Source organism: Acanthochromis polyacanthus, chromosome 12 (assembly GCF_021347895.1).
Source record: "Acanthochromis polyacanthus isolate Apoly-LR-REF ecotype Palm Island chromosome 12, KAUST_Apoly_ChrSc, whole genome shotgun sequence".
NCBI lineage: Eukaryota > Metazoa > Chordata > Actinopteri > Pomacentridae > Acanthochromis > Acanthochromis polyacanthus.
In genome coordinates this window covers 22,488,788-22,516,356 of record NC_067124.1, presented here as the reverse complement: position 1 = coordinate 22,516,356, position 27,569 = coordinate 22,488,788, and the positions used below count along the sequence as shown (strand labels likewise).

The 27,569-nt window shown below is 38.1% G+C and overlaps 1 protein-coding gene across 2 annotated transcripts; it reads right to left on the bottom strand.

Annotated features, from left to right (window-relative positions):
- Window positions 1-1,729: 1,729 nt before the first annotated feature.
- Window positions 1,730-25,435, bottom strand: drd2l (dopamine receptor D2 like). Of its 2 annotated transcripts, XM_022205509.2 has the most exons (10): window positions 25,143-25,435; window positions 22,693-22,854; window positions 18,326-18,406; window positions 13,221-13,616; window positions 11,942-12,051; window positions 8,141-8,277; window positions 5,393-5,610; window positions 4,670-4,753; window positions 4,063-4,420; window positions 1,730-2,957 (listed from the first exon to the last, which is right to left on the bottom strand). In XM_022205509.2, exons 4-10 carry the CDS (start codon window positions 13,587-13,589, stop codon window positions 2,761-2,763), a joined length of 1,473 nt encoding a protein of 490 aa, XP_022061201.1. In that variant the 5' UTR covers window positions 13,590-13,616; window positions 18,326-18,406; window positions 22,693-22,854; window positions 25,143-25,435; the 3' UTR covers window positions 1,730-2,760. The 2 variants fall into 2 exon arrangements, with proteins under 2 accessions (XP_022061201.1, XP_051813276.1); XM_051957316.1 differs by lacking the exon at window positions 18,326-18,406.
- Window positions 25,436-27,569: the final 2,134 nt, after the last annotated feature.

The window sequence follows — 27,569 nt, the reverse complement described above, 5'->3', positions numbered from 1 at the left end:
AATTAAGCTGACTGGCAATTCACACCAGTCTGAGTTTGTCAGATACACATAGCTCTGCCAGTTTCTCATCCCTGTGCTATCAGTCAGCGGAGGAGAGAAGTCTCCACGGCAGCCCTCGAGGTACGGCTGCATTTGCAACTTAGTATAATCATTTGTTTCATCTTGTGCAGAGACATATCAGTGGAGTTTGCTGACAGGACAGGAGAGTCACTGTCAGAAAAGTGCAAGTCACACAAACTGTGAAACTTTTAAATCTCTTTCCATAACTATCAAACTTTCAGGCATGGGGGCTTAACTCTTAAAGTGGATGCAGTGATGTATGATGGAGGTTTTCTCTGCATTGACTTCTGCTTCTTATATTCATGGAAATTAGTTTACCAGCAACTGCGTTCTGGAAAACAGAAATTCTATTAGGAGGACTTAATGGTACAACAGCATAAATAAATGAGTATGATGTGTTTTAAAGCAGTAGTTTGACATTCTGGGAGATTGGAGCTACACTTGAAGGCTGTTACCGCAGTCATTATTATGAGCTCATTTCAGGGATGTCTGATAGTGATGATAACTTGCGCTTGATAAAACGAGCGAGAAAGGTGTCAACCTCTAAAACGGCTGCAAAATTTCCTTCGCTGACAGCTACGTTAAAGGAAAAAAATAAATAAAATCCAAGACTAACAACACTAGAGTTCAATAAGTTCATGTCAGGTAAGCAGCAGAGAGTTCAGATGGATACTTCCTGTGAATTCATTCCAACAACTTGTCATTTTTACACTTCAGTTTTTGCATGAATCAAACAATAAAACATGTTAATAGGCAGGGTTTAGAGGTAAGCAGATATTTCTTTCTACCTTTTAGCAGTACCTTTGAGAAATAAGTGATCCTTTTCTCTATCTTTTTGCAAAAAAGCAAATACATAGTATTTCCCAAAATGTCAAATGAGATAGAGCTAATCAATCCTTGTGTCGTCCTGCGGGCCCAAATTGACCCATTTTAAAGTTTGAAAATGGGGGGGGGAATTCACAGTGAAAATGGGGGCATTTGTCAAAAATAAAACTTTTAAGGGAAACTTTTACGGAGCTATTGGAATTTTCTTCTTGAAGATTTTGCAAATTTTCAGAAATTTTAGGATTTTTTTTGCTGAATTTTTGGATTTTTTACAGACAAGGAAACAATAGTTTTTGGGTGCCCGTAAATCAAGACAACAGGAGGGTTGAAAGTGTACAAGTGATAATGAAACATATTAGCAGACAAAACTAAGGTCACTAGTATGCTGAAACCTACTCACTGCCAGTGTTGAGAGGCTTGATGTGCTTTTAGGTGTGAGCTTTGGATCAATCAATAATATTTAAAAAAAAAAGATCTTTCAAGGGCTCGTCTTTCAAGGAATCTTCTAAATATTTGATACAACTTGCATAAATCTTTTGGGAGAGGATAGTTAAAATGCACAGACCTACACACACACACACGTACAGCATCTTGCTATCACAGGATTAAAAACACAGGATAAATACCCACACTGAGATTTTACATCATATTGATATGAAAGCTTGAAAAAGTTCAAATAAAACAAGGCTCATTCACAATTCTCAGGATGCATGTGGAGTCCTGTCTGAAAACTAACCGCTCAGTTGTGTGCAATACTCACTCTGCAAACACTCACTCTCTGGGCCACTGACAAGGTGAGTAAAATGTACTTAACTGGAGTATGAATAAAGGACTTGTAAACTGATTACATCTTGTAACCAGCTGTTCTTTTATTTATTCACTGTCTTGTCATTTGTACTTTACAGACATTTTTATTAATTCTGTCCAACTTATTTTCTTTATTCTTCAACAAACACTGTCCATGTTGAGCCTCAGGTCAAATAAAATCTCAATTTGTTAGGGTTTTCAATTCATGAGGACAGTGAGATTTTCAAAATAAAATGAGTGCTGAATGAAAATACTACTGTGTTTATAACTGGGCTGTACAAGTTCTGAGCTGGTAAATGATTATTTATAACATAAAATTGTATACGAATGCACACTTCTTTAAAGTAAAAAAAAAAAAAACACATTAAATTGGATTAAAACAGTTCCAAATCTATAATTGTAACTGGATATAGTTTTTAAAAAGGTGTCAAAAAAGTGTGAGAAAAGATCAAGAGTGGGGCATGAGAGTAAAACAAAGTTTAAATCTGGACTTATACATCAAGTTTCTTTTTCTGCTTTGACACTTTCCAATCCTCTTTGAAAAACATGCGGACGGATAACAAGATGGTTTGTCAAGATTACAAGAAAATACGACAGCGAGTCGCAACGGCGAACACAAATCAAGTGTTCCAAATTGGAAAAATTGTCACGTCACTGGGAGTTTTACATATGTGGAGGCTCTGAGTCAGGGTGTTGCGGTGAGATTCTCTGTCCTCACATATTCCCTTTTCAAAATATATGTACACATCACAGTGCATGTCTGCTTTTTTATAAATACCTCCAGCTTGCTTGTGTTTCTTGTAGCTGTCTGCAAATTGTCACCCTTCCCCCCCCCCTGTATGCCATGTTCTCTGCCATCAGACTTACAAGTTACACCTTTCTCATCGTTAATTTTCCTTAAAGCATGTCACACTTTGACTTATCACTTGTCCAGTGTATTGTCTCATTCCGTCTACCCGCCAGAGTTCTTATTCTTTACCTCCTCTTCTATTCTCTGCTCTCAAATCCTAAACCAATGTCAGGCTTCTTCTCTGTTTCTTGACAGCCGATGCCTCTTATATGTCTGGCCTAGCAGTGCAAGATCTTGATGAAGGCTTTGCGAAATTCAACGTTGAAAGTGGTGTAGATGACAGGGTTGACGGCACTGTTGAGGTATCCCAGCCAGGTAACGGCGCTGTACAGTGAGGGTGAGATGCAGCAGCTCCTGCAGTGGGCCTTCAGCACATGGGTCAAGAAGAAAGGCAGCCAGCAGATGATGAACACACCTTGGAAACAGTAAGAGGATGTCAAGTATAGGAAATGTGAAAATATATGTGAGTGTTTTTGCCCTAAAATATGTGGCACAAATGATGCAGGGATGCAAAAACTGAAATAACACGCAAACTTCTGCATTTTTAATTAGCACAATTTTGTGAAACCGGCAAAACAGTAGACGGACAGACAATTTAATCAGTCCCACAAATAACAAGACAGATGAGGTTGGTGAAAAGCACAATACAATCAAGTAAGAAGTCTTAAATAATGGAGACCATAAGAATTGATGCTGTGGATGCCTATTACTGAAATCACTAAAACTTGATCCAAATTTGCATATTGTTTTCAGTCATGCCAGTTTTAACACAAAAAAATTTTTTTTTTGAAGAAGTAGGTCATTTTTAACATATTTTCAATTCTGTCTTCATTCAGCCAAGTGCTGCCGTATTTCTTTCTAGTAATATGAACTGGTTATTTCAGATTATGGCAGAAAAAGATGCTTTGGCAGAGCACATGCGTAATATAAAGGGAGCTAAAATAAAGGTTTTAAAGGAAGGTTATAGAAAGTTTTTTTTTAAAATCTGATTTTAACATATATTCTTTATTGTGTTTTTTTAATCCCAGATTGTAGCATACTCAAATAAGCTAAGAATGCGACTAGAGTATGACAAAAAGACCAAAAGAACAATGACTGAGCAAATCTGATTTCTGTTCAGAGGCTGTGACTTTACTATTTCTATGCATGAGCTTATTTACATTCTTGCTGATAGTTTAGATTAGAAGATCGATATCAATATGCTGTCTGCCTGTTAAATCTGAGAATATACAAATTATAACATGTTAACTGGTAGTGGACAGTAATGAGAGTGGTATCAGCCTTTTCATCTAGATATTCTGTCAGAAAGCAAATCAGCACATTTCTCAAACTATTCCTCTGATGTCTCCATTTTTTCTTGCCAAATCTAAGTATTTTAGTATGCAGAAATATTCAGCGCACTCGTTTGTTTGTGTACAAAAAAAAAACTTTGTGCACACCAGCATGCAGTGAGTCAGGGTGGAAGTGTTCTGTGGTGCAAAGAACACCTCTGTAATTAGTCTGTACTTTACTCTGCTCACCGAGCACAATCGCGAGCATCTGCGTTGCCTTTCGCTCCTTCTGCTGCGACAGCCTCCCTCTCACCCTCTCCTTGGTGATGCACCATTTCTCCCTGCCGCCGCTGCGTTCCCTCCATCCCTCCCGGCCCCTCATGCCGTCATCGAGGGTCGGAGGACGAGGTGTCAGGGCAGATCGCGTCACAGTTGAGGGAAGAACAGGGGCAGGTCCAACTGAGATGGACAGGGAGATCCGGGCCCGTCTGGAGTGAGAGGACGAGGTCTGGGGAGCAGGGGGAGGAGGCAGGCTCTGCTCGGTCCGTGGAAGGAACTGACCTGGTTCCACCTCAACGGGGTGAACCAACGCCTCCTTCACCAGGGTCTGACACACAGAGAGGGAGGAAGGAGGGTGTTGAGGGAGGCAAGTGCTGGAGCGCAAACAGAGGTGGGGATGCTTGTAAAGAGGACAAAAGAGGAAGAGTGGTGCACTTATGAAGATAAGAAGGAGAAGGATGATCAGATGCTGGCAGAGCATTAAGCAGAGGCAGCAGATTGTACAAAACGCATATAAAAGTGCCAGAAAAGAGAGCAGTCATTCATGACGAGCATTCATTTTTCTCATCACACTCACCACTTTCTTGCGCTGTGGGGCTGCCGTGGCAGGTCTCAGGATCATTGTGCACAACTTTACGTCTTCTGGTTGTGTACATTTATTCTGAGAAGGACGGAAGCAGCGCGAAGTGAAAAGAAAAGGAAATTAGGTGCTTATATTAAGATCTAAAGATTAAAATACATTGGCTGATATTTGTTTTTTAGTCCACACACTAAGCATAAACATTTACATCAGGATCGCTTAAATTTTGATTCATTTCTTACTCCACATCTGCCAAAATGTATGCAGTACAGCTTGCTATTTGGTAATGTTACCCAGTGTGTTGCCAGTGCCAGTACTCGCCATTCAAAAGTGATGCTGTTCCTGCTGATACTGACCACTTAAACAGTGGCCTTGTTTTGTTTACTTTTTGTCAACAAGAATTTTCAATTTGCTTGTATATTTTTGCTTCAGTTACTTGAAATGTTGAGTTGGTGATTGATTCTGAGTGGGGGAAAAATATCTTCTGTGGAAATGTGGACACTGAGTATGTTTTAGAGGTAGCCAAGGTTATCAGGGATTTTAAAAATGTCCTGAATGCAGAGCAAACATTGTTTAAAACAGAACTCTGAACAGATAAAGATGCCCTTGGAAGTTGTGAACGTCACCTCAACTTTTTAACACCTGTCAAAATGTTGTAAGAGGAAGAAGAAGGAAAATGCATTCTCAGAAGACACGTTTTCTGTTGATTATAAACTCTACCTTCCGGTGCCGCTGGCCTTCCCCTGCCTCGGCTTCGCTTTGAGTGAGCAGACCATGTCTGCACGGTGGGGCGGTGCGTCTGCCTCGTTTGCGCAGCACCACGCAAATCTGTGCATACACCAGCAAAGTTACGATGAAAGGAACGTAGAAGGAAGCCACAGATGAGTACACCACAAAGGCTGGGTCTGCAAAGCTGCAAGTGGTGCCTTCACGGCTCGCTAATGCAAAGGAGAACAAGGAAGAGAGGAAAATGCAAGTATTGTACAGAAGCATTTGGAGACTATTATAACATTTCATTTCAGGTTCATATTTGCAGCTGTCTCCTTTTTATGGTCCCAAATTCTGTTTTATTTAAAAATGTTTTACTGGAAAAATTGTCACTCTGGAGGCTACAGCCATAAGATCTATGCCACTGTCATTGTCTGATAAGCATCAAGTTCAGTATCAAGCGCTGACTTGTGCCAGTATTTGCTTGTTCCTAAAAATACAAATTTTTATTTTGATTTTACAAATCTTTATATGTTAAGAGATCTGAGTTAGTGCTAACAGGAAAAAAAGGCTAAAGGCTCACCTAAACAAAAAACATGCAAAGTGTTAATGATGTAAAAGGTGTTGGCAGAGAGATGCAGTTTTACCTTTACCTTCCTTTAGATATGTTAGTAAGCTAAACTAGCCTCCTCCTGATGTTAATTTCATATTCCCTGCACATTTATTTATTCATCCTTGATCTTGAAAAGAGTATTCAGTGCACATTTAAAGCACTATTTTCATGTCAGTTTTATTAAAGACACATTGGTAAATTGACTGCACTTATTTGGGAGCCAGTGATGACGCAACTTGATCATTTAAGCACAAAAATTTGCATGGGAACTAAATGAAAGCCTCTATAAAAGCCTTTCAAACACTGTTTTAATTTCTGAGCAACCACTTAGTAAGGAGAGTGAAACATTTTTCAGTTTAAATTATCATTCGGTATCTTGCTGCTTTCAGACACACAGCTGAGGCTGCTGGATGTCAACTCTCACATTACTTTGTGTTTATTTATTTTCAAGTGGATCACTGTCAGTTCAGTGCAAACGCATTCAGAACCTAAGTCCCTCCTCACAGCCGCCTTCATTAAGGCAGAAGTTATCTGCGGAGCACCTTCACTCCTGCTGCTTTTGTGTGACAACAAACAAATCGAGGATTATGTGTGTCCACTTGTTTGTAGGCATCATCTGTCACAGCGTCAGTGAGAACCACATAAGGAAACGTAACCGAATGCTCTGCAATAACGTCAGCTCATTAACCGTATGCGGAGGTTTGTTTTCTGTCTCATCAAAGATAAATAACCAGATTCAGGCACAGATGGACGAAGGTATTACAGAGGCTGTCTTGCATAAGAAAGCGTGCATGATAACCCATTCGTGAGATGAATCGTTCATCCTCAAAATTTTTCAAATTGCGTCTCAGAGATGCTAACGTATGATGATAAAAAGTGATTATGTTAAAAAATTCCATTTACAGTGGTGGATTAAACAAGCCGTGAAGGAGCCAATCTTAAATTTCCACATCAGAAATATACTTCCGCACTAGTGGAAAACAGACGATACAATGTGCAAGCGGCTAAGAAGTAACTCCTCATGCTTAATTTCCCACAGTGACATCTACAGTAGATGTTGGAGCTATGACAGGGAAACGGTGAAACAGATGTCGAGCCTTGTGCGGCTGGGTCGCAATTATGAGAAACATAACATGAGGATTAAACGCTGCGATTATAAATCTAACAGCAACGCACTTGTTTTGGGATGAGATATCCACTAACATGCCATAAAAAGTACTGAGGATGCTCTGGCTTTTCTTGGTACCTGCTAGTAAATGCTGCACACATTTTCAAAATATCAATGTATCTTTTTCATGCTGCTACAGTCTTGCCTTGCCTGACTTTTTATTTATTTATTAGTTGTTATTGTTAAAAGTCTTCAAAGCAGTATAACATTTCGGCTGGAGTGAAGGGAGCTAAGCGGCTGTTTTTAAAAAATTCACTTAGAATTCAATTCACATTAATTCTACTTAGGATGGTAAGGCCCTTATCACCAGGGTGTATTCTTCCTATAAACATTTCTTCAGACATTTCTGAGTCGTTATCACGGAGATGCTACGTGATTGAAATATTACTGGCCTGCAACATCAAAATTGGTCACAATTACAGCTATTTCAATGCCGTGTTGCAATCTAGGGGGAGGCCGATGTTGCCAATCTCAGCAATGGGCTTTCATTAATTTTGCAATGCTAGCAAAGCTCATGAGACATCATTTATTTATGACCTCACATAATCATGTTGTAGAGATATGGTCTCAACTTAAAGCCTTGGAACGGTAACATTTCACACAGAAACCAATTATTTTAATCTAGCCACCATGATCAGTACATGGGATATCCAAGGCAAAGTAAGTGCGCCACTGTTGGTCAGCTAGACAGGGCTGAGTTTAACAGTATCTTCGTGTAATACTATTCTGTAATCTGCAGAACAGTTTTCTGTAAGCCAATTAACTGTTTACATCCAGTTTTGATGTAAATGAAGTGATGAAGTGGTAGATATTGCTCTGCTTTCAAGCTTTAAGCTTCAAGTATCACCTATGTGCTATGGATGCATGACTGAATTTCAGTGTGACACTTCATAGACTGTACAGGTCTGGATGGAGCTAACAGCACCTAAGCTTACAAGTGCTAAGTAAACCGAGAAGTCGTATCAGATGAGGGTGTTACCAGTATTGTTCAGCCCAAATAGTAAAGGGCAAGAGATGGCGAAAGAGAGGAACCACACCACAGCAATCATCACTGCCACCCTCCTCCTGGAGCTGTATCTGGTGTTGTAGAGCAACGGCATGGCCACCGCTGTGTATCTGCAAAAAAACAAACACACCGATACAGAAGACACAAGGATGACACATTAGCATGCCTCTCACACACTCACTCACGGTGCCTGTATTTACACGTCAGTGCGCACAAGAAGCAGGTAAACACAGTGATGCAACTTCAGACTGTATCGCCCCAAAGACATGTTCACACATATTTTAAAGCAAACTAATCCAGACAAACAAATTCCCAGTTTCCCTTCAAACAGACAAACGCTGTCAGTGCTTGTTTCACAGCCACAAGGACACAAAACACACAACTGTCAGCATGTCACAACTAGTTAGAGTTGCCTGCTGTAAATGTAGGTGTGAACAGTCTTGAGAGAGCTGCTGTAATCCCAACTGCAGGCAGAGGGTCAGGGAAAAAGACGCCAAAGACTTGATAAAAGAAATGAAAATCCGTTTCCAGTGCATTCAGTACCCAGGACGTCTTTGTTGTTTCAGTTGCTGTAATCTGCAACACATAGTCCAAAGATGCTTGAGCTGTAGACTCAATTCTTAGAAAAAAAGTCCCCTGGAGATAAGTCTATTGTCAGTTATAAAGTAGTCTGGGAGGAATGATGCAGATATTGTGAAGGATAATGAATTGTTATGCAGAACTTATTTTGGCCCGCATCTATAAATACATAATATGTAAGATAGGGTGTACATAGTTACTTCTAGAGGACAGAGGGACAAGATCACTTTTAACTTAATTTAGGCATTAAATACAGTATATTATTTTACATTTTGAAAAAAACTTTCAATCAAAGGTAGGCAAATGGAAGTCTGGGCCTCCAACAAAAATATGTCAAAACTTAACTGTGGTTAAGATCCAAAATGGGAACTTTTTGGTAAAGTAACCCTTACATGTTGTTAAATTTGAACATGAAGACACCATGGAAGCATTTTTTGACTTTGCACATATAATGACATTGTATAGCCTACCTATAGCCTAACATTGTAAACTGATGCCTTTCATATCAGTTTCTGTGGTCCCAGAAATAAGTCCACATCACCAATTAAGCAATTCAAAAGATCAAAAAACTGCAACAATAATTGCCACACATCAAACTGCTACAAGCCACAGATATTGGTAGAATGTCAATGAAAGACTGTACAAAATAGGCAAAATAGACACATTCATATAAATATATGAAGTTACAGGAACTTTCTGGGGCTCCTTCACATTTTTCAAGGGCTAATAAAACTTTGGTCTTTCCTGGGGGCACTAAATTATTTGGTATTTGCTGGAAACTATTTTGTCTGGAACTTCACTAAATTTCATGGCTGTAGAAGTTATATATCTGGAGATATTAAAAGGTTTGAAACTGCCACCCAATCAAGATGTTTTTTGAAGGTACAAATACAAATACACCCAGGTCTGAAAACATCTGAAAGCTTCAAAATTACGCTAAAATATTTCACAGAAATCTCTTGTAGAGAACAGTGTAACGTCTTTTGACCATGTGACATTTAATGCTGTCTGATTACAAAGAGATACAGGCTGTTTGAAGTTCTGAAATAGAGTGTGATAAAGTTGTGCAATGAATTTCACAGGTAAATAATACAATCAGACCTGCAGCAGAAGCAGTTAAACACACCCTTTTCGTTATCTAGCTTTACTAAGGTTAGTCAAACAAGAGTTTCATAATCTACCTATGAGTGTGTTCACACAAAAAAGACAATGATGACACCAGATGGCCAATTACAAACATGGACAGGTCTAGAGACACACATTTCTCACAGGATGAACAAACTATAGCATGAGAACAAAGGTTGAAAGCAACAAAGCTGCTGCAGCCAAAACCATGAAAGAAGTCTTGCAAAAAAAAAAAAAAAATGCAGACAATACAAATGTGTAAGTTGATAAATTCATCAACAGCATTGCACTATCATTGAGGCACGAATGGTTCTGACTAAAATTACAATTGTGTATTGCATTTAATGTGCTGTTTGGATGTCGCCTGTTGTTCTGGCTCGCTCAACCTCATTCTTTCAGCTGCAGCCATGGTAGTGTTCAATGTTCTTGGGAGTAAAGAACAAATATTAAAACAGAATTCAAATCACAGAAATCCTATCAAGGCAATGAGTGTGAGGCTTTACTGCTTTATCAGTGCGTGGGTTTATATTGCTATGCAAAGCCCTATGGAAGAATAAAATGGTTTTGTAATTGCATGCAGTCAAAAAAAAAAAATAAAGGTAATAAAATAAAGCAAGGGAGACTAGTCTTTTATCCTCTGACAATCTATATCTAATAACCATTCTCTATTTGTGGACTGATTAATTAAATCTCCAATCCTGATCCAAGACACTACTATTTTTACCCCATTAGACACACAGATATCCAACACTTTTCATAGACAATTGTTTTGATCAAGCCTCTAAATGCTTGTTTACATCTAAGCAGTTCTAAAAAAAAAAGGTCCATGGTGGAAAGTAATTGCTGACTGCTGTTTTAGATCCTGGAAAAGCAGAAACTGCATGTTCGCCTTGCCCTGCTACACTTAACATAACAAGACAGAGATTCAAGAATCAACAGTCATTCCAGATGCTCTGTGATATGGACACATTCAGCAGCTTAGCTTTGGGCTAAATGCTAAACATCAACATACAAACGTATATGCATATGATCCAAAAACAAAGCTAGTATGTTGAGTGAAGACAGTTTGCAAGTTAACATTTGCTATTTTGTACATAGAGTAAAAATGAGAGTAATGAGAGAGCAATCAGATTCATAGTGATGTGATCATAAATGAAACCAAGCAAATAAGCTAAACAAATTACTGAATGTCAGCAGTACTGTAATTACTCTAAATCTGATAACTTTATTTGGGTTTATGCTAATTTAACCAATTATTTTCTGTCACTCAAAATTGGAGGAATGTGCATAAAAAGAGCAATGTTGACATAAGCCTCCTAATTTAAAGCACTTTGACCAAATCTTTAACCTTGTAGCTACTGTGTCGTTGCAAAATTGCTGGTGTATTAAGCCCTGACAGCCTTCTGACAGCAGCAAAGGACCTTCAGCAAAGCAATTAAGACTTTATCCTTAGTTATTGCACCAAATTACACAAGTCTAAACTGGTGTGACCTCAATCTGTCACTTTGTCAGACAAATTAGGACACAGCTGCAGACATCCTGCCCGCTGGGTGTCTGGACGCCTCCCTCTGGACACATGAACATGGCATCAGGTGGAACATCAAAGCATCAAACATGGTCTCCTTGTTCCAAAAAAAGAAAATCAACTCTAATGACCACATGTGAAAGCCTGTAGTTACCTGCTGGACAATAGAGTGCTAGTGGCTGCTATTCTGCTGCTCTGGATGATGGATTCATGAAGTTTTTAGAGAACATGTGCATGTGTAAATAAATGCTTGGTCTTTCTTTTAACTTTTTGTGTTTTTGTGTGTGAGAGAGAGCCAATCAAGACCAAAGTAAAGAGGAGTGAGTAAAGAAATCAAACGGATTCACTGTCATTCCTGTAATTTGGTATTTTTTCTAAATAAAAATCATAGTGACATTTATTAATCAAGACATAACTTCTTTTCTTACTGAAAAGCAATTCTGTTGAGAAAGACAGATTGCATAAAAAGAATGGCGTTGAGTAAAAAGCCCAATAAATAACAGGAGACACAGTGAGAGTAAAGAGAGAGTAAAGTGTAAATCCACCTGTCGATGCTGATGGCGCAGAGGTTGAGGATACTGGCGGTGCACATCATGACATCCAGGGTGAGCAGGATGTCACAGTGGATGAGACTGAAGCGCCACTCTCCCACCACCTTCAACACAACAAACCAAACTTATGGTCAACACGCTTCCATTACTTCCATTTTTAGCTTCAGTACTTTCCAAGGACTTTCATTTATTTCACTCCTTTTGTCCATTTTGCTAATATCTTCGAACACTGGTGAAGATGCATTAATATTAACCAGGCTGGTGCAAACCTCACCTCCTTAATAGAGTCTGTTTAATATTTAATTCAGGTTTTTCCTTTAATGTAGGCCATCATGATTTGCTTCTGAAAAATTGCCCTCAAAGAACTTCAAATGCAAAAAGATAATGGGTTAATATTTAAATCATAACTATTGAATGCAGAAGTTCATATTTTGCACTCTAACAGAGCTCAACACCCAGATTTTCTCTTTTACTGAGGAGTTTGCTATAGGTATTTTACTCATCTGAGTAAGTCTCTTGGACCTGAAATGAAACATGTACTACCAATCACTACTACACAATCAGTTAGTTAATTAGCAGTAAAATAATCAATAGCCAGTTTGATAACTGATTCTACTGATCACTCCAGTTGTTTCTTGTGCAAAAATGCCAAACATTTACCTATTCAAATCTTTAAAAGGTGATAATTTGTCATTTGCTGAACATATTTGGGTTTTCAGACTGTTGTTCAGATACCATAAACAATTGGATAACATCACCCTGACCTTATGGGAACTGTGAAGGGACACTTTTTACAGTTTTTATTAAATTTTGCTTGGTTAACAACATTTTTTAATTATTAATCTGCTGAATATTATTTAGATCATTTTTTTAGAAAATGTCAAAAAATGTGCAATAATCCAGTTAAAAATTCCTGCAGTTCAAAAAATGTTTTCAACTCCAAAAAGCCCAGTGCCCAAAGATATTCAGCTCATTATCACATGTCAAACATCATTAAATTCTCAAATTACCAAATTCAATTGAAATTTAACAGTTCACTTAATTTTTTGGTGATTTCCTATTCCTATAATTAATGCACTGCTCCCGCTGTTAGAAATATTTTCATCCACTATCTTTTCTATTTTCTAATCCAAAAATGGATCCACTCTTATAATGTTTAGCTGCCGCAGCATATAAAAGCACGTTTTCCTTTACTGGTGCTTAAAACACACAAAATATGTTTTAAAAAAATGTCAATGCAACAGCTAAAATGTAAACAGAAGAGCCCACACACCTCTAGGTAGACCACCCAGGGCATGACCAGCGTGGCCAGCAGCAGGTCGGACACAGCCAGGGAGACGATGAGGTAGTTGGTGGTTGTCTGCAGAACGCGTTCCCGGGACACGGCCACGCACACCAGCACATTACCAAAAACCACACAGAAGATCAGGAGGACTAACAGCACCGCGTAGAAGTTGTACGGAGGAGACGTGGTCAAAGTAGAGTTTGTGCAGTTGGAGGATGTCAGCAGGGAGGAGGAGGAGGGCAAGGACACAGAGGGGTATGAGGGGTCATTGGTGACAAGGACAGAGAAATTATGCTCAAAGGAGGGGAGAGGGAAGGTGGGAGAGGAGGCCTCGTCTGACTCGTTGAGTAAAGTCATGATCTCTCTCCAGTGAACATGGTCAGGCTGAAAAATGGAGAAAGAGAAAAATAATTACTCTGAGAACCTTCATGGCCCACGGCGCATTCGATTCAGCTTTTCACAATACCGAACAAAGACTGGCTTCCTCCTCTGACAGCAGAGGAGAATAAAAGGAAAGGTTATCGTGGCACCGAGGCTTCAACTTTGTCTGTGGTCTCACCTCCAAGAGGCAGCTAGCAGGACACCACAGATGCAAACAACACAGTATCTTGCATATGTACACACAGTCAAGGTCACCTGATTTTATCTAAACCCCTGACTGAAACAGAAATAAAATCTCTGGGGTCTCTACAGGTTGTTTTTGGCTTTTGGTGTTGTAAAAGTTCAACTGGAAGCAAGTAAGTGAGATTAATGAAGGGAGAAACAGCACTTCGCATCCATGATTTTGTAAAAATACAGCTAGTGTCGCTGGTAACGCTGAACTTCACTCTAAATGTTTCAAGCAGGGAACATGCTCAGCAGATTGGTTTCACACAACACGTTCTTTCTCTGTTAAAATTTAATGTTTCCATTATTTGCTTGGATTCTTTTCACTGCTTTGTCAGAGTCATTTTGGTGTCAAGTGATGATGACAACAGCTAAAGTGGCAATAAAGGTGCATTTTAAAGTTATTTACTAGATCTAACAAATATTAATCTTCATGCATCTGAAAAGTTTGTTTTCAAAAATACATTATATCATCATGCATTGTTTATGTCCATATGCTGCCATGGATGTATAAAGACAGCAATAAGCTACGTGGGAACTCAGCCCTGTAGTCTAATTGTCCCTGTGACCCGTTAAGAAAAAAAACCTGCTGTCTGAAATGCATTTTGCATCACATATAAAACTTTTAACATGGTCAGTTGTATACTATCATCAATTTCAATTTAAAAAAAACTTTACTTGTCACCAATGGGCAATTATAAAGGGCATACAAGCAGCTTCAAAAGGACAACCAAGCACGCAAATGCACACATTAAAAAAAAAAACATAAAAAAGAACATTGTAATTTTAAAGTGCTTGTTTTGTTCCGCATGTATGGAATAGTAAAGTGTTCTTTAAATACTATGATAAAAAATTGTGTTTGTTAAATAAAATAATCAATCATATTTTCAATGTTTAATCTGTGAAGGTTTTACATTTGTATAGCTGTTCCAAAACATAAAACAGATTATTTATGCATCCTCTGAATGCTGAGGCTGAATAAGAGTATGTCAGCAAGGTCAGCAAGAGAAACAATAATTCACATATGCAATGTGGCTTACTATAGAGATGATGCATTGTCCTTGGAGACCAATTTCTATTCAAATGAATAGGTTCCATTATCAAGTCTGGTATCCAGATCTTAATCTTTTTACTATGACCACTAATGGACAAAACTACAGAGGAGGCATTTAACCTGTGTGTTTTTCAATATTTGCTGCATTTTTCAGAATTTAGTATTCATTAAATATCATCTGCGGGCCAAACTGTCCCTCTGGGATATTAATGCTCCGCTGTTATCTAATCCACCTCATGACCATGGTTGTCAGATAATTGATGAAATTTAATTTGAAAAGTGAGCTAAGGACAGAGCACTTCCCCTGACCAGAAATTCAGAAGCTCTAATGTGTAAAGTGTCACTTTGCAAGCCTGACAGGGCAATTTATAAGAATTAAAATAGATTATGTGAATAAATCCAAATCTTGGGAGAAATAATGTCTGTTTGAGCTGACAGATAAAGTGTGGAGAAATTGATTATCCTGCATAACTTGAAGCTTTTTTTTTGCCATAAGAACCTGTAAGTATTTGATTTCATATTGGTTGTTATATTGAATCTGACTACGGTCTCCATTCTCTGTGAAGAAGCATATTACAGACATTTCTACCAACATTTGAAGTCAGCAGGAGAGAGTGTCTGAAACTCAGGAAGCTGAGTTTGAATGAGTTTTAAATGTATTCAGAACAGATTTCTGTGGATATTTTAGAAGACGTTTTCTAAAACTGCAGATATGGTTTCTTTGTTTGAAAATTAATAGTCAAAACCAGGCCCGAGGATGTGTTTGTTCAGAGAAAAGCATCTAATCCTGCAGAGAGATACCGACTGAGTGAGAGACTACATACGGTATGGTAAACATGTTGGCTGGCTTCGGGTAAATAAGAGATAATCACAAAGAAACTGCTTCATTCAAGAATCTATTAAAAATTATTTCTCTGTGATCCACACCTGTGTTTAAAACTTACAATCAGTAAGCCTCTGCTGAAGGTTTATGTGTCTCTGTAGAGAGGAGACATTATGAGGACAAATGAGAACTCCCGCACCCTTTCTTATCACTCTATCGCGCTCTTCTGATACAGTGGAACCAGGCCACATAATAGCAAAAAGCTGCATAAAATATTAAACAGCAACAGATGAAATGGATGACTGACTTGCACCTTCTCTGTGTGAGCTTTCCTGTCAGTCTCAAAGGCATAAATGAAGTCAGATTTTCACCACCTGATCTTCAGCCACTCACACCATCATGTGCCTCCCATAGATATCTCCTATCTCTGACCCTGACCAGTGATCTGCATTGCTACATCTCCAAGATGAGCTGAGCTTAATGAATCGATAAATCATCTCACCTGTTGACCACACATTCCGGGCCAGAGAGCCTAAGGAAGACATTTATCATTGGTGGTATGTATTGATGTCACGTGGATAGATAGTAATTGAAAGTATACAGACATTATCATTGTGGTAAAGGTCAATACAAATGTTACAAGGAGCAGGAGTGTGCAGGAGTGAATAGTAAGGATGGCATTCAGCTGGAAAAGCATGTTTCAACCCTCTATGAAGAGACACTCCACTGATAAGACCTTTATTGAAGCGTTGGGTGGTGAATGGCAAATGTTAGCTGCTTTAAGACTCAAATTAGAGAAAACCAAATTAGAAGGGCTAAAAAGAAAAAGTAAACACAACATACAAATATCCGAAAGCTTGCATTTGGATATGCACTAAACTGCAGTCAAGATAACTTATATTGATTAACAGCCAAATTAATAGTAATTGATTGCTTTAAGCAAGCCCTTTCTACTGAATGCCAATGAAATGTTGACTCTTTTTTAGCTATCATGCTCAACACCAAACATAATCATGGCAGGACAAAAGAAAATGAAGATCAAACTTTGTTTTCCAAAACTGAACAACTTTCCTTCAGTCATATCTCTAGACTTGAACTAAATCCAAAGTTTCACCTTTCCTTCACAAATGGGTTCAAAGACCTCAAAGAGTGAGATGCCCCAAAGACAGAGAGCCATACCAGGATAAAACCGTTAGCCAATAACAGACTACAGTGTTGTGCTTCAATAAAGCTGCTGCAGTCAAAGTAATAAGCAAAGGAGAAGACGATGTCTTTCAAGAGTACTGGGCATCCTTTGCCCAGAGCATTTTCTTGACCTTAAAATAAATTTATTAAATCTAATTTACAGAAAAAAATACATTTGAAGCTGATGTTTAAGAACTACTACTATGATCACAACACAAACATTTCCAAATTAAAGAAATTAATCTCCCTATTAGCTATGAATTAGACCTTATGGTGAGACTTTAACTACCAAGATAATATAGAAAGCAAAGATCAAAGGAATCAGAACGAATGGAGTACCAGCCTTGCTCAGTTGTATTTGTCACCCCATGAGGCAACAGATGTAAGCGGTAGTGAACATAAGAGTGTGACACAAAGACTAGATCAAAAGCTTAAAGTGTCACACTGATGCAGATACTGAAATTCTCTTGCTTCAAAAATAATGATCTAAGAACAAAAATTTGAAGTTTTGTGTCAAGGCTGAACATGATAAGAAATGGAAAATAAAATGTGAGTCATTTAACAGCCTGTGAGAAACTCAGCTTAATATATTTTTTCCCCCTGTGGATTGTCATTTTGACATAGAAGATGGAACTTTAAATCCTGGCTCCTAGCACCAGTCAATTTCCACTTTTTTAAACCCATGACAACGATCTCTCCCTAACTTTAAAACTCTGTTCCCTCAGAAATGAGTTTTGCTTATTGTTACTTCACTTGGATGTGAAACTTTCAGAATGACATAGAATGATGAACGGTCCAGTGTGTAGCTTGGTGTGAGAAGCAGAACTGAAAATGTGTTTTTCATCGACATTGCAGATATGGTGTGTCCACAAGCTACGCTATTAAAATGAAAAGTAAAGTGTTAGCATGTCTATTAAATCTGGATTTCAATATTGGGAATGTCATTTCAAGATTTTTATAAAGAGGGAATGGAATGTCTTTGTGTGGAAAAAAAACACATCAGCCATACATAACTATCCCCAAGCAAAACATGCCAGAGTAAAAATGATGTCCTTATAATTAGAATGCTCCAGACAGTGAAAATCCATTTTAATGTGTTTTTATTAACTTGGAGGTGTAAATCAAAAGCTGATAAAATACAGAGATATTCTCCTCTGCAAATTTGTCAAGACGTCCTAAAACTAGCCAGCAGTAGCTCATTGGTTTTCAGTGCAAAGAAGTCTGTTTAGAACAGCCCTAAAATGAGATGTTACTCAGTCATGGTGAAATGAACCATTTTGAAGTATTTTGAGCTGAAGTATTGAAAAACACACTGTAGAGACATGTGTGACTTGGATTCATTTGCTCAAAACAGACACAGTTTGTGACCGTTAAACAAATTAACCACAGCATTAAAACTACTTGTCTAATACTGTGTAAACCCACCTCAAGCTGCAAAACCAGCTGTGAATCATCGACGTATGGACTCCACAGGTGTCCATTCGTATCAGACACGCGCCAATATGTCTGCAAAAAAGTGTGGAGGGGTGATACTTGATAAAGTAACATCTGCATGAATGTCAGAAAGGCTGCTCAAAGCATCACATTTCTTCTGCAACCTTAACTTCTTCCCATAGTTCATCCTACAGCCATCTCCTTCCCAGGTAAACAATATGCACGGGAATTCACATCATATAAAAGAAAACATGATTCGCCAGACCATGACCCCTTCCTCCATTGCTCCATTATGTTCAGCTCTGACACTCGTATGCCCATTTTAGTCGTGGACAGAGGTGAGCATGAACTTTCTGTCCGGTCTGGTTCTATGCTATGCTACTGTTTCGCAAACACCATGACCCAGTCCTCTAGACATGACATTTTCGCTCTTGTCAAAATTGCTCAAATCGAGACACTTGTCCATATCGCTTATCTCTCTAATACATCAACTTCAGAAACTGACAGCTTATGTGCTGTCTAATATATCCCAGCCCTTGACAGGTGTCATTGTAATGAGTTCATCAATGTTGTTTACTTCGCCTGCCAGTGGTTTTGATGTTGTGGATGATGAGTTTATGTGGCACATTGATCCTGTGGGTTTTGTAAGTTAACACAGGTCAAGATCATTCAGACTATAGCCCATGATCATTTGAGTTAACTAGTCTTCCTAGTCTGTTAACTATGCTGAGTAATCAGCAGATAAAATGCAAAGGTTAACACAGATTCAACAAAAGCAGCATAAAATCTTATCAACGCTGACACTTCTAAACTTCCTTTAAAAGGAGACCTGTGAGGACAAATATGTTTTAAACTTTATTTAGAGGCAAAAGCATAATTTTTTTTTAAATCCTTTTTGACTGGTGATTCTATACAGACAGCTTTTGTGCCCCAGTGACCATTGAAATTGTAAATATAGCTCTGATCATTCCATTTGGATAGACACTTCATCTTGCTTGGCCAAAATAAGTACCTGGAGGAGTTGCAAAAATGGCGGCTAAGCGGCGAGACTTGCCTTGAAGAATTTACCTTTCATGATGATTGACTTAAAAGACAGAGGATTTCTCTGGAATTCAACATCCTTCTCCTTTGTTTCAGTTTAATTTAATCGAAAGAAAGATTTATCACAGCTGCTGAAAAATCACATCTCCATCTAGATCATCTGTCACCTCTTTGTCATTGTGTCACCTACTAATGACTAAACAATCCACAAATTTCAATGCATACCTACAGCTCTCAGCACACAGTAATTTGTGTAAAACTCAAACAAAACAGTGGACAAACACAACCTGTGGGGATTCAGTGGAGCACAGAAGATCACCACTGTGGTCTGTTAGTTTAAAAAAAAAAATCAATCTGCTATCAAGCAAACAGTGCAAAAATCTAAAATAAACACACATAGATGATGCAGAGGAGAAATAAATAAAGAGCAGGTAGGTATGATTGTTTTTGCTCTCCAAATGTTCAAGAACAAAATTAAAAGAACCACTGTGGCATCTATAACATTTTTTGTAGTCTCATACACCAATTGGAGCAACACTAACCATAGATTGTACATCCAATATGGACGTAGCCACTGAATCTGAAAAGTAAAACCAATGCAAAAGTGCCTTGAACCTGCATTATTTCTAATGGCCAGCAGGGGGTGCCTCTACTGGTTGCCAGAAGAAATCCAACTGTATAGAAGTCTATTAGAAAATGACCCAGATTCTCCCTTGATTTGTTACCTCAGTAAACATTTTCCCAGGGAGTTAATGGTCTCAAGTGTTAGTTTCACTTCATGCTAAACACAGCATGCTGTTTATTCTGTAAATTATGGGCCCATTTAGAGTAAAACAGATAATAAAGTAGGGCACAGGGGCTTTAGAGCGTTGGCTGAATGGGTGAGCATAGTGGCCTCAAGTCAGAACCATCACTTGCTTGCTACATTTGGTTTTCAAAAGACCAAGATGGTGACAACCAAAGGGAAATCTGAAGTCTCAAAACGGAATATTACAAACCAATGGGATGTGTCACAGTGGCTATGATGCTAACCTATAATTTGTCACTGTCTTAAGACCACAAGAGATGTCAGGATTATGGGGTGATAGTCTGTGAAGGGTCTTTACAAGAGAAGCTTTAGGCACTGAAACCACAACAGATTCTTTCCACAGGTGGGGAGGGATTTTCTCCTGGGCTAACAATAACTGAAAAATAAATACAAAAACAACGCTACATAATGGTCTTGCACAGTTATTGAGCAGTTTTCCTTTCATACCATAAGCACCTGAGATTTTCCTTTCATTTAAAGTAGATTCAACTCAATAAAAGCAAGCCTTATCAGAGCATTAAAAGTTGTCCTTTACACTTCTCAAAGATATGCTTATTTCAATCTTTGATAATATCAGCAATTTCTTAACCAATTTTCCACTTTCAGATAATAAAAACTTGATACAGTAGCTGTAATATGTATGAAGAGAGGATTTAAATGTACCACACAGAATTTTTGCCCTCGAGACAGATAACTACCACTGAAAGCACTTTGAGAGATTCAAATTTCAAATGATGAATAGGTAACCCTGTCTGGCTCTGGTGATTGTAAGAGAAAAGCCACCGTTAACATCAGCTTATTGGTTTCCTCTCAGAATAGGGTGCAGTGATCCCTGCTTGCATTCATTCATTTTCACATATAGCCTCAAAGCAAAACTACATAACTGTGTATGCACATCTTAAACTGATTATATACATGTACAGAAGACTGCTTCCCTCAGGTCATGGCTACAAATGCCATCTGATTTTCTAAGATGTAATTCTTAAGGTCAGATTTTATGAGATCACTTCACTGTAAGGATACGCTCAACTGAGAATAGCACTCCAGGAATTGTTAAACTGTGCCACTGGAAGCTTGACAACCTCCATGACTGCACTGTGAAATGCTTGTCATTATGTGACCTCCAGCTCAATTGATATGTGTAACTTTGAAGCGCATCACTTGGCTAAATTGCTGTATAGATTCTCTGATTGATATGCATACTTCCAATCACCATATCTCACAAATTTTAGTGGAACAAGCAAGGCAAATGTTAAAAAAGTGAGGTCATGTAACAGAAAGGATGGCAGTTTGGCTAGAAATTTGTCCAATTAGTGTTTTAAAACCGAGCATTAAGCTGATGAAATACAGTTTAACTTGACTAACCCCTATCCAAAGATAAGCGCCCCGAACAAAACCAAAGTTGTGGAAAGTTCATTCCTACTTGACAGTGAAAGAACAACTAAAAATTTTACATCCAATTTGTGGCGCACATGAGTCTGTCCGTAATATCTAATCTGCATTTCAGAGTTTGAGCTCATTTGTCAAAGTTTTATGAGATTGCATTGTCCAAGAAAACAAAGACAGCAAGACACAGCCCAGATGCTTTCCGAGCTCAGAAGCGCTCCAGCGTAATTAAAACAGCAATTCTGATGCAACTACGTCGATGCTGTTGCTCATTACAACCTTGATTTACTTTGTACAGATTCACATTCATTATGGAGAAAGGATCATTTGTGTCTGAGTATTAATCTCACACACACAAATTTATTCAGGCAGACACAAAAAGCAGCGAGAAAACAAGGTTTCATGAAAAAGCAAGGTCGTATATTGTAGGTAGGGGACGACTGACAAGAGTTTTTCGGGGCTCAGTAATTAGTAATAATCAAGGACAATCATAAACGATACTTGGAAACCAGATAAATTCACTGAAAAAATAAAACTCTGGGCCTTAAAATTCGGAATAAAACAAACTCCAAGTTGTGTTGAAATGCCTTTGATATTTATGTTTTAAATATGTTTGATTAAAATCACTTTTCGACATTTATGCTTGAATGGCATGGGGACACAAACACGCAAAATAAAACATGCAGAAATTTAATGATACAAATGCTTATTGAAAAGAAAATCTTTGAAGGTTGATTAATCTCTCTGTTGAGATGACTACATTTGGTGTTACTTTGGCAGTTCTTACTCTTAATGTTATGTGGGGAACATAAGTCAGTGTCTTGTTCTGGTATTAATATTGTACCTTCAAAAAGAGAACTGATGCGACAATTAATTTTCCATCTTTTCTGTCTATCATTTGTTTCACTAACACACAAATATGTAAATGCAGAATGAATCAAGAATTGGATAGCCTTTTTTATTGTTACCACCAAATTAATCATCAAATCTAAGCATCAATATTGATATCATGTTTTTTTTGATATTCTAAACTATAGATGCCAAATTTGACTGTAAAATGTACTTTATTTCTGGGCGGTGTAATTACATTATGCAGTAGTTTGCTGTTTTCCTGTGAACTGACCTTTCACTACTTCATTCCTGTGTTGTACGACTCTCTCCTCAGTTACAATCACCAGCCTTTTTTCTTATCTCCGTCTCCTCCTGGCCAATCTCGTGTTTATCGTCCTCCGTTGCTCCCCTCTCGAGACAGTTGACAGGTCTATTAAATCCTTGGCCTCCAACACTACAGGGGGAAAAAAAAGAAGAGCAGAGAAGACGAGGGAAAGAAGTTAGAAAAAGAAAAAACACTCCTTCAAATTTTCCTCCGGCTTCACTAAGGCTATGAGCTGGCCAGCAATAAATCTTTTATTTCTTTCAGTGAGAAGCAGCAATGAGTCTCAGCCAGTGGGAATGGTGTGGATGTTCACTTGCAGTATAATCAGCTCTCTGCTGAGATCGGGGCAGAAAATATTCACGGTTTGACTCTCAGCCATTCCCTGAACTACTCACGCTCCTGTTTTCAGAAGTTTTTTAACAAGCAGCCAGGGACTTTTGGAAACAAATGTAATTACAGATCCAGTTACAAAATCAGAGGACTTTTCTATATATTGGAAATTAACCCAGCAATGAAAGACAGAAAATATCTTCTCATGGGTGGGGTATTTTCTCTTTTAAGTGGGAAACTCGAAGAGGATTTGGAATAACAGCATTCAGTCAGAAGTACAGCTGCTATAATAATGTCTTTTCCTCTGTGCTGCTATAAAAATGAACATCGCCTCATGGTGATATACATTCAGTCATCAGTCTGTATGAAGTCATGGCACTAATTCTGATGAAAGTTCCTGTGCTTGATCTAAATCCCTGCTGCAATAAGTGTACAGTGCAAGACAGGACAAAAGAGACAAAATGAGCCACAGGGGAACACAATAGGAGAGTCATGATCAACTCCCCAGCATATAATAACACTTCCACCTGTTATCTGTAAAATAATAAATAAATAAATAGAACTCCCAGTCAACAGAGTAACAAGCAGGAGAGAAAATCAATTCAGCATTGAGTCACAAGAGAAGATCTCAACCTGGGGGGGGGAAGCTCCATATCAACCACAAACATCTTTTATTCAAGAAGCAGTCTGGTCTCTTCTCCACCTTTTACACTTCAGCTTCTGGAAGTCACTTCCAATTGATATCTGCCTTATGTGCACAGATCGAAATTAAAGTGGAGCAAATACACACAGCTCGACTGGTGAGGAAGCAGTGCCTTTGTGTGGTGTGAAAACAGACTCTTAACTGCAAAGCCAGTGCACTTCTCTCTGGTTTGCTCTTAGACAATTTCAATAAAGACTCAAAGTGAGCAGAAATTTGCCACATTGCACAGATGGTACAAACATTTAAGGTTTAGATACAATCACAGTTAGCTAGTATTTGCATACTTTTCCATATGTCCCACTGTCAAGTAAGATCATCATGCCTTGTAATATCTGACAGTTCAACATATTTGGGGATTCGTGGAAGGACTCAAAGCGTGTCCTTCTGCTGAGCTTTACCACTGAGAGCGTATAATGACAGTCTTTTGGCCACCAGAGGATAGCGCAAATGAGAACTTCATAAATGATATATTATCTGTTTCTGCAATTCAAATGAGGGCAAGATAATTTTATTTCATTGAGGCATAATTACATCAAGGTCTCAGTGGACAACTACACTGAGATGAGTATGAGCAGTCTGCCAAAATGAAAACACGACATGAGAAAATTTTGAAAAGAGGTGGATGTTTGTGCCAAATTTGTGCAGAAACACAATTAGAGCAATAGGGGCAATGAAATTTAAAATTTCAGGAAGCTGTGTTTGGAGAGATGCCACATATAAAAACGTGGAAGGGCCCAAGAGGAAACATTATCCACTTTTTGTCCCACACATCTTCTGCACCTTTCTTATGAGAAAAATAACAGCCTCATACTGCACACTGGTGAACCTCAGTCTGTATCAAATGTGAATGGGATCTATTCAAATAACATAGTAAATGGTTGTATTTATATAGCGCTTTTATCCAAAGCGCTTTACATGACACATCACAATAAATTTAAAAAAAAAACAACATACGTAGTAGAATTTTTTATAGCCCTTTCCGCTGTTTAAATTGTTTTTAAGAGTTCTTCAGTTGTACTATCTACAGCTGCTTCCTTGATTGAGCAACATTAGTTGTTTGCAATGGGGAATTTCATATGCTTGTGAAAAAAAAATCAACAATCAACAATTAAAATTATGCACAAATGCATGGCAAGAGTGTTAAAATCTGAGCAGTGCAAGCCAAGAAGTAGTTTTACAAATACAAAATCATACGAAGATAAACCTGTCAATATGTTCACAATACCACCGGAGAAAAGCACAAAAACGTTAAAAAACACACACACACACCAACTTCCCAAACAGCATGTTCTTTTATATGAATTCAGTATTAAACAAGTGTCCATTTGTCTATACAGCTACAACTAAATTCTATTTTTCAACCGCTTTTAAAGCGTTTACTTACCCTCTCTCACCAGTGCTGCCTGCATTCAGTTCAGTTCTCCTCTCAGGAACAATATCGGGAGACAGACTGGCTGTGAGGCTGCACCCTCCCACCTTGACCTCGGTCAGTCTCACGTAAATACCGAGTCTCCGCTCCGCTCCTCCGTCGTGTCGGTGGGGTCAGTGCGGCTGAGTCTGACGGAGAAGCCGAGGAGGAGGACAGAGACGGTCGGTGGTTGGAAGGAGCAGCGGAGAAGGAGGACCTTTCACGTTCACTTTTAGAGTCAAGGTTGTTTATATTTGTAATATTTACACAGCATCTGCATCTGCATGCTGCTAGCTATAATCCTATTGGATGTGGCTAATGTCAGTGGGCGGGGCCAAACATTTTTTTTTGCACAATTTGAGAAGACAATTGAAACTTTTATATAAAGAAATGTAGAAGTTTGATATTTTAAAATGTTTTATATGTTCTGTTGTTTTTCATTTTAAATAAGACTGACAGCTGCTTAGCCTAAATGATATATATATATATATATATATATATACATACTCAACAAAAATATAAATGCAACACTTTTGTTTTTGCTCCCATTTTTTATGAGATGAACTCAAAGATCTAAAACTTTTTCCACATACACAATATCACCATGTCTCTCAAATGTTGTTCACAAATCTGTCTAAATCTGTGATAGTGAGCACTTCTCCTTGCTGAGATAATCCATCCCACCTCACAGGTGTGCCATATCAAGATGCTGATTAGACACCATGATTAGTGCACAGGTGTGCCTTAAACTGCCCACAATAAAAGACCACACACACTTTCAATGCAGTTAATTTTCCCAAACTGTACCATAATGAACTGGCATCATTAAAAACAAAAACATAAAAAGCAAATATAAAAAAAACCCAAAACTATCCCCTGCCAAAACACAACAACAAAAACAACATTACACATAATACTGTCACTTTGAAAACACAAGTAATTGCTAACATAATGCCACCTCAACAAGTGGTTCTGTACTTGCCAAAGAGTCACAAAATTAAATACATACTGAGAAAATGTTACAGAAAATGTTTTTATCGACATTTTTAGCTTTTTGCTTGGGAAATATATAAATTTTCACCTCCTAAAACCAAATAAATAAATAAATAGTCCATCTCCTCTGGCCTCTAAAATCTTTAAAATAAGTTGTAAAATTGTAGCTTATGACACACAACCACAATGAGTCCATTAGGTTTGATGGGAGGTTGTAAGTAATCTGTTGTATTTTAAGGAGCCACAAAATAAAACTGCTGCAAACCAATTCAGTGGTATGCATTAGTAAATGCAAAGAACAGAATAGTATCTAAGACATTTATTTGAGTTAATGATTTGCAAATTTGTGAACCAAACTCAACACGATTCAAACTTTCTTCATTCAGCTGCGCCTCAGAAAGATACTGTGCATCTGTCAAAGGCAGTTTCAGAAAGGGTTGACTTCATGTTAATGCTAATATGAAGCAATGAGCTTTGCCTTTTATTAACGCAGATCAAGTTTTGTGACATGTCCTGTCAGTTTTTCATTCACTGTGATGGATTACCTTTAATGACAATTTAAAAAAAAACTGATGTTAACCTCTTTGAACACAAATAAATGAGTCCATGTTACAAAACTCATTCAAAGTCACCAGACCAGGAAAAACTGTCAAAGCTATCATGATTAAGTTCAATGATTTAAAAAAAAAAACAAGGAGTCACTATAGAGCTGCTATTTAAGCTGATGAGGCTTACTGCCACTGGGGAAAAGCAGAAAACCTGACGGGAAACGAAAGAACTCTGATTAAAATATAAATGATCCACAACAAGAAAAAGCAGAGTAGCTGCCTCAAAAGCGAACCAGTCAGAGTGTATGTCAACAAATGCACTCGTGAAAAGAATGTCAAATCATCACTTTGATCAAAATGAAGCTGGGGCTGGGAGTCATACATCGGATGTGACGATGCTTTAATAATGGTGACTGTTTGGCTCCATTTGCTAGGACTTATTTGAAAATCAGGTTTGTTTTTTTCCACAAATTCATAAATTACCTACAATGGCAGCAACTCATTGTACTACTAGTTAACCAAATAACTTAAAACACTGGTCGGTAAGAGTGGGTATTAATCAGCAAGTTCAATGAAGCACTATCAAATGCAAATTTGAAGAACTTGAACTTCATGTGAGGCTTATACTGTACAGACGTGAAAAACAGAATTCACCAACAAATGATCATATATTATTGTAGATTTGAATGCCGATCCACTTTCTAGCAGCCACAACATTAAAGTGACATGTCCATGCAGGGTGCAGCAGTAATTACAATAAACTAAACTATCTTTAACGGAAATGGGCCATTGTGCATACTGCCTGCTTTTACTGTTAGTACTTTTCAAGCGTTTTTTGCTTTTAAAATCTTAAATGCATGAG

Bases quoted from the DNA above. Each gene is read 5' to 3' on its own strand.
- drd2l (XM_022205509.2), bottom strand. From the start codon at position 13,589: ATGACTTTACTCAACGAGTCAGACGAGGCCTCCTCTCCCACCTTCCCT. The intron at 12,052-13,220 runs GTGTGTGGGCTC...GTTGTGTTGAAG, and splicing joins CCTGGGTGGTCTACCTAGAG to GTGGTGGGAGAGTGGCGCTT. The intron at 4,421-4,669 runs GTGAGTGTGATG...TCTGTGTGTCAG, and splicing joins CCCCACAGCGCAAGAAAGTG to ACCCTGGTGAAGGAGGCGTT.